General features: G+C 54.5%; 3 protein-coding genes across 3 annotated transcripts; 2 read left to right on the plus strand and 1 right to left on the minus strand.

The window, feature by feature from the left end:
• Positions 1-1032: 1032 nt before the first annotated feature.
• Positions 1033-2802, plus strand: MONBRDRAFT_11071 (uncharacterized protein; the record flags this gene model as incomplete). The annotated part of the gene is made up of 5 exons (XM_001748824.1): positions 1033-1305; positions 1412-1830; positions 1922-2108; positions 2236-2316; positions 2431-2802. The coding sequence occupies 5 exons, from the start codon at positions 1033-1035 to the stop codon at positions 2800-2802; spliced, it is 1332 nt and encodes a 443-aa protein (XP_001748876.1).
• Positions 2803-3942: 1140 nt separating this feature from the next.
• On the plus strand, positions 3943-4573 carry MONBRDRAFT_28421 (uncharacterized protein). Its single transcript, XM_001748825.1, is given in 4 exon segments — positions 3943-3980; positions 4098-4199; positions 4353-4432; positions 4452-4573. The coding sequence occupies 3 exon segments, from the start codon at positions 3954-3956 to the stop codon at positions 4419-4421; spliced, it is 198 nt and encodes a 65-aa protein (XP_001748877.1). The 5' UTR covers positions 3943-3953; the 3' UTR covers positions 4422-4432; positions 4452-4573.
• Positions 4574-4941: 368 nt separating this feature from the next.
• On the minus strand, positions 4942-6685 carry MONBRDRAFT_35269 (uncharacterized protein). The gene is made up of 4 exons (XM_001748893.1): positions 6614-6685; positions 6195-6276; positions 5991-6101; positions 4942-5851 (listed from the first exon to the last, which is right to left on the minus strand). Exons 1-4 carry the CDS (start codon positions 6677-6679, stop codon positions 5562-5564), a joined length of 549 nt encoding a protein of 182 aa, XP_001748945.1. The 5' UTR covers positions 6680-6685; the 3' UTR covers positions 4942-5561.
• Positions 6686-6955: the final 270 nt, after the last annotated feature.

Genomic DNA, 6955 nt, shown 5'->3' on the forward strand with positions numbered 1-6955 from the left:
CACAGAGACACAGAGACACATGAGACACAGAGACACAGAGACACAGAGACACAGAGACACAGAGACACAGGCAGAGAGATAGAGGGCACACACACACACACACACACACACAAACACACAACAGAGCACAGCAACAGGGGCGCGCGCAAGGGGAGAGGGCTCTGATGTAAGATCCTCAACCCTTGATGGATGATGCATGACACCGCCAGGATCAGCCAGTGCCATCCTCTTTTGACTGATCCCTTGACCGCATGACCGCATGACCGCACGACCGCATGACCGCATGACCTCCACCAGCGCAGGAGTCGGTCAGAGAACCGTAGTGCTGTCGCTCAGCGCCTCTGTCCCTGGTTTCTCAGTCATGGGGCCATTCGATGGTTGACGCCATAGATGACTGATACCTGGCGGTGTAGCTCTGCTCTGCTCTCCCTCCATGTTCCAACAGCCAACCATCGCAGCATCCAAAGACGGGAGGCGGCTCATCGAGTCAGCCTTGGTCCCCCGCGACACCGGACGCCCTTTGCGCGCCCACACTGCCGCGCTGCCCTTGACCCCGTAAGAACTCTTCTTTTTAAATGAACCCCTCTTTTATTAATTAAACTCTCTGTCGAAAGCGCTTTGGGTTAATAATACGCGTAAGAAAAGTGTATCCGATGTCAGACATTGATACACCTGAAGTGTATCAAATGTTTTACTTGTTTTCGTGTTGTGGCGACAGAAAATTTTGGCGCCGAAAATTCAAATTCACACACACACACACACACACACACACACACACACACGCGCGCTCTCTCTTTCTCTCTCTCTCTCTTTTTTGGACCACACACGCACGCTCTCAGGATCCAGAGGGATTGCCTGCCCGCTCTATCCTTCTTGGTCGGTGCAAACGCTGACAAAGATCGCCCGGGTATCTCACTTCTTCATTGACCGTACCCGACCACATCGTGAGAAGAGACCTCCCGACTCGTCTGCGTTGGAGCGTTCCGTTGGTTGCGCTCATGTGTGCTGCATGCCTGGGACAGACCCTTCACCATGCCGCGCTACGCCGATGAGGAGGCGCCTCGGCACTCAAATCGGGCACCATACCGCTCTCCGGCCCGCTCCCCGGCCCGGCATCATGAGGCTGAAGAGATCAATCAAAGTTTGTGTCTTTTCGTGCCCGTCGTACAAGACCTCTGCCTCCGCCGTTGCCCTCACCGCGCTTCTTCACCAACAGGCACCGTGACGCGCACCAATGAGGGTCGGCAAGCGGCTTTTGAAACGCGCATGGCCATGCAACGAGAACTTGATGCCGCTCGCTCACAGGTAGACGTGGGCTGACAGACTCTTACGAAACGCTCCTGCCCTACGCACCGAGCTGACGCTCACGCATGCATTGCACCCATTGAAAAAAAAAATACATGATACACAGCTGCGAAGCATGGAACGCGAGATGGATGATTTGCAGCGCCAAGCAGTTGGGGCGCGCGATGAGGCCGCTGTGGCTCGCTCAGAAAACGGACGCCTGCAGGATGAGCTCCGCTCCTGCCGTGAGCGTCTCAATGCCGCCCTTGATTCCCAGCAAGAGCTGCTAGGCAAGAACGCTCAAAAGCATGAGCTTCTTATTGACCTCCAAGCCCAGGTCGCGGGCCTGCGTGACGAGATTGTGGACAAGGATGCGCGCGCTCGAGTATTGGAAGACACGGTGGCCCGCCTCGAGCAGGAGCTGCGTACTGCTCGCCACCAGGCCAGCGCTGATAACAGCGCTCGCGATGCTTATGCCAACCTGTCTCAAGAACACGATGTCACTCGCTCCGAACTCCGCTCCATCCGCAGTGACCACGCCTCCCGGTGCGTCCCCACCCCGCGCATTGACCAGAACCACCCGCTACGTGTGGCCCTTGCCCTTGGTCCGCTCACGTGGTGTCCCACCCATGCACAGTGAAGCACATTTGCGCACGTTGGAAGCCGATCGCGCTGCTCTGCGGGCTGATGTGAGCGCAATGCATGAACGCATCATCATGATGGAGCGAGAGCTGGATCTGGCCAAATCGCAGGCCGAATCGGCCAATGGCGCAGAAGCTGCCTTTCGCGACCACCTTGCCAGTAAAGACGACCTCATTGCCGAGGTGCGTGCTGGCCATTCAACCTCTGGCTGCGCTGGCTTCTTGTTTGCTCTGCCTCCCACCTTTCGCGACCAGAGCAGAAACCCTCACCTTTGAGTCAAACCTTGCCTGTCCGCTCGCTGGGTTGCAGTTGCATCGCCAAAAAGTGGAGATTGAAGCCGAATTTGCACAATTTCGCAGCATGGCAGATGGCCAGACCCGCTCGCTGGAGGTATGCCACCTTTCTCACGCCAAACTGAAACACACATACTCTCTCTCTCGTTGCTCAGCGAGCGCCACGCAACACTCGTGTCCTTTTGCCATCTTACCCATATGCCACACATAGAACCAATTGGACGGTGCCCGCGCCAAGGAACAGATGCTCGAGGACAACTTGCGCACGCTGCACCGAACACTGGGTCGTCAAGCCGCGGCCGCCATGCCTAACCCACAGTACCCACTCCCTGTGACCAATGTATCAACCCGCTACGTGCCTGTGCGGGAGGTGCCTCGGGCCCCGATCCGCGAATCCGTCATTTATCGCACCCATCGATACGAAGTGCACGAACCGGCCCGGCCTGACCCCACCGGTGGCGTCCGCGAAGTATCCCGCCGCGTCCGCCGCTACATGGATCTGGTTGAGGAAAAGGACGAGGCGGAACGGTTGGCAGATATTGCTCGTGAACGCCTTCGCCGTTCTCTGCGTGAGGATCAATAGTTTGACGGCCAAGCCGGCATGCCATGTGGAGATCTTGCGTTCTCTCTCCCTCTGTCTCTCTGTCTCTCGCTCTTTTGTAACTTTTTCTCCTGGTGGCGTTGCATTGCCTCTGCCGTTTCTCGAGGACGGCGTGAAGGCACGAACCTACACAAAGCTTTGCTTTTGTGCCAAAGAGTGGGAACGACCAGTCGGGTTTTAAACTGTTGCCAATGCCTGGTAGTGTTCTAGCCGATGCGCCATTTGCATCGTCCTCCTCTTTGTCTGTATTCTTATATTGCCTGTTGATGCTGTCAAGCACCTTTTGCTCCTCTACATCTTTTTCGTCCCCCAGCCTCGGCTTCCTCCTGAAGCTTCTCCGGCCCCTTGGCCCCTCCTTTTTGCGTTCTTTTAATTGGACTTGTGTTGACTGTGTGAGCATCGGAACATGGCATTCGGCCGGGGAAACTTCGCGCGCACACACACACATTCAAACCCTATGGGACGTAAAAGTGCTGACATTTTATTTAGATTTGACTCACACTCTCCGTAATTTTAATTTTGAAAGAAACAAAATGTCGAACAACAGGTGGTGAGAACAGGTGTATTAACACGCGGGTTTGAACCTCACTCGACACTTTTTTTTGGCCCTCGCCCTTTGACGGTACGATCCATGCGCCCGGCGCTCGGCGATTCGCCGATGGGCCGTGAACACAAGCACGCTGGCAGCGCGCGCAGTGGGCGCCCCCAAACGGCGGTAGTGTTGTTGTATGGGGCTGATAGATGAGAGACAGTTTGAGGAAGGCCTCTGTGGTGCCTGCCCTGCCCTGAGCCAAGCAGACCTCGAGTGTGCCGGCGCGCCCTTGCAACGTGCAGTCGGGCTCAGCTGAGCCGGTTGACCTACCATGCGAGTCTGCTGGGCTCAGGGCTGGGAAGCGTGCTACGATCCCCACCACCTTGCACTCTCGCCGTCTAGCCTGGATAGTGGAGGGAGGAAACACGGCATTAATCACTCGACCTGAACGCCAAAGAGGCGTGCACGCGAGCCACATCAGCCCAAGAACCCATCGTTGTGGTGGACCTTTTGACCTTTTGCAGCAGCCTCGACATTGACCTCTCACGCTTTTGGTGTTCCTTTCGCTTTGCTGCAACTTTGTTTCTGTAGACCTATCGCCATGGATGCCCCGCCGAAGCTCGCTAAGGTTTGTTGTCCTCGCAGCCGCATGGAACAAACGAGGCTGAATGTGTGGAAGGAGCAGGGTGGTCGTCTTGATGTGTGCTCACGTTGCTTTTGGGCTCTACCCTTGGGCATTTGGTAGGTCACCAAGGTCCTGGGCCGCACTGGCTCTCAGGGCCAGGCCATCCAGGTCCGCGTCGAGTTCATTGACGACACGCAGCGCTCCATCCTGCGTAACGTCAAGGTGCGTTTATAAGATTTGGACCCACCCACCATCCTGGCCATTGCAACGTTGGCTTTCAGAAGATCGAGCAAGCAAAGCGAAAGCAATTGTAGCTCTTCTTTCCTGATGCTCATGACTTGGGACGACTTTTTCCATCAACCCGTTTGTCTTTAGGGCCCCGTCCGTGTTGGCGATATCCTCGTCCTCATGGAGTCGGAGCGTGAGGCTCGCCGCATGCGGTAAACGCATCAAGGATGATGCGTTTTGATGCCTGGTTGATGCGTTTCCCGCATTCTCGTCAACCGTGGGCTGTATGATTGGGCGTCTGCGCCAGTCTCCTGCTATGCAGATGGCTTTGGTCGTGGTCGTTGTCTCTTGTACGGCCTGCTGGGCGTCAAATCTTCCTTGAAAAAAGACTTGGAGGCAGGGGGTTGGCTTTTTGTCGTTAAACCCTCTATTTGAAGACGATGGCATCAGCCGCCTGCTTCAACCTACTTGCCTGGCCAGTTTCTAGCGAATGCCGTGGGGGAGTTGGTTTCTTTCCTTTTCCTTCCTGGTGGGCGAGGAATTGATCCTCACTGAAATCAGCTCTTTCTTCTCATTTCTCACCATTTTCCAAATTTTTTGCCTACACAAAGCTTTGGGCAGGTGCTCGAGATTTCCCTCTTTGCCGTCGATGTGATATGATGTTTATGCGGCTCAGAGGTCTCGGAGCGCGTTTGTGGGGATTGAGGTGGTCAAATGGCCGAGGCATGTCATGGTTCATTTTCAAGGGATTGGCTTGAAGGTACGGGTGAGCACGCACATCCATCAGGGCCCTGCGTTCATAGCGTTGCCCACGCCAAGAGCGCGAACAAGCAACCATGGAAGGCCAGGATGCACACAAAAAAGTCCAGATCAAGCAGACCGGGGACGATGGGCACACAGAAAGAAGAACAATAGGCGCTGGCCAACAACTATGGAGCAAACTAAAGCTGTTGGGATGTCAGGACACAAGGCCGAGATCAGGCCTTTATCGAAAAGGCATGACCTTGACACTTTTACATGTTAAAACAGATGCCATTCTATGAGCACGCAGCAAAAGGCGTCACCTCCGAGAGTTGAGAGCCCAGGGCGGAAATGCACGTGCTTTGGGCACATCACTAGGAGCATGCCGACAGATCCCACTTCAAAACAAGACGAATGAAAGAGAAGGAGATCAAAAAAACGGATATATTTTTTTGGCGAGTGATGGCTTTCGACTACGAGCTCATAAAAAAAGCAAAAAAAAAGAGAAAGGTTGTAGTAGTGTGGAAGAAAGAAGAGCAAGACGGGATGGTGGAAGAACACAGAGGGCCAACAACAACTTGAGAAAGAGAGGGACAAGAGGGGAAGGCAAGTCGTTTATCGGGCAGCGTTCTTCAACTGCGTCGAGAGCCAGTCGAGACCCTCGTAGAGACCCTCGCCGTTGGTAGCGCAGGTGGCCTGGATGTACCAGTTGCGGTTGCGCAGGTTGTGCAGACCGAGCTTCTCGGTAATCTCAGCAGCACCCATGGCGTTGGGCAGATCCTGCTTGTTGGCAAAGACGAGCAGAACGGCGTCGCGCAGCTCATCCTCAGCCAGCATGCGGGCCAGCTCCTCGCGAGCCTCGCCGACACGCTCGCGATCGTTCGAGTCGACAACAAAGATGAGGCCTATGCATAAAAAAGTTGAGCGGAGAAACGCCTACGTGGAAGTGGTTGATGTCTGGATGTCTGGCAGAAACGTCTGGCTCATCAACGACCGAGTCTGTGGAGAGAGCTCACTCCCCGCAGACAAGTACCAAAGACTTACCCTGAGTGTTCTGGAAGTAGTGGCGCCACAGAGGGCGGATCTTGTCCTGACCTCCGACATCCCACACGGTGAAGCTAATGTTCTTGTACTCGACGGTCTCAACGTTGAAACCTGGTTTTTGTTTGTTTGGAGATCCAATGAGAAAACACGATATGGCATGTCTCTTTCCAGGCGTGGAACGAACAAGCTCAGCACAAAACCTACCAATGGTGGGGATGGTGGTCACAATCTCGCCAAGCTTGAGCTTGTAGAGGATGGTTGTCTTACCAGCGGCATCGAGACCGACCTAAAAAGATTGTTAACAATCCAAAGGAGTCAGAAAAAGCCCAGATTTGATCCAAGAAAAGAAAGAAAGGAAAGGGACATGACTAGCAGCGTCCAGCGTGGCACTCCACCCCGAACCAATTGCGCCAGCAAATTGGAAAAAGGAAAAGAAGGGAAAGAAGGCAAAGGAGACGAGCAAGGCAAACAGCAGCAGCGTTTCATTTCGATGATACGTCACCCAGATGTGCACACAGCGATGCCCACACTGGATTGACCATGTCGGCTGGACGCTTCGGCACTCAACTCCTCAAAACATCAGGCCAGAGCGGGGCCAAGCACTGCCAAGAATGCCAACTCACCATGAGGATGCGCATCTCCTTCTTGCCAAAGAGGCCGGCAAAGGCCTTGGCGAACATAGAACCCATGTTGCTATTGTTAAAAAAAAGAACAGCGTCAGAGAACGAATGGCAACGAGGGTGAGAATAGTGAGAGGCTTGATCCAAAAAGGACGGGGAGAGCGGCGCCGCTTGGAAAAGGGGGGAGCAAATCAAAAGGAAAAGAATGCGATCGCAAGCGCAAAAGAACAAAAGAAAGGCACAGACAAAAGACCTCAAATGTCAAAAGAGGAGATGGAGGATGATCAAGCGTTGAAAGGAGGTGCGGTGCGACACGAAAAGGCGGGCAGGAGGGGGGGGGGGGGG

This window comes from Monosiga brevicollis, genomic scaffold, assembly GCF_000002865.3.
Source record: "Monosiga brevicollis MX1 MONBRscaffold_26 genomic scaffold, whole genome shotgun sequence".
Lineage (NCBI taxonomy): Eukaryota > Choanoflagellata > Craspedida > Salpingoecidae > Monosiga > Monosiga brevicollis.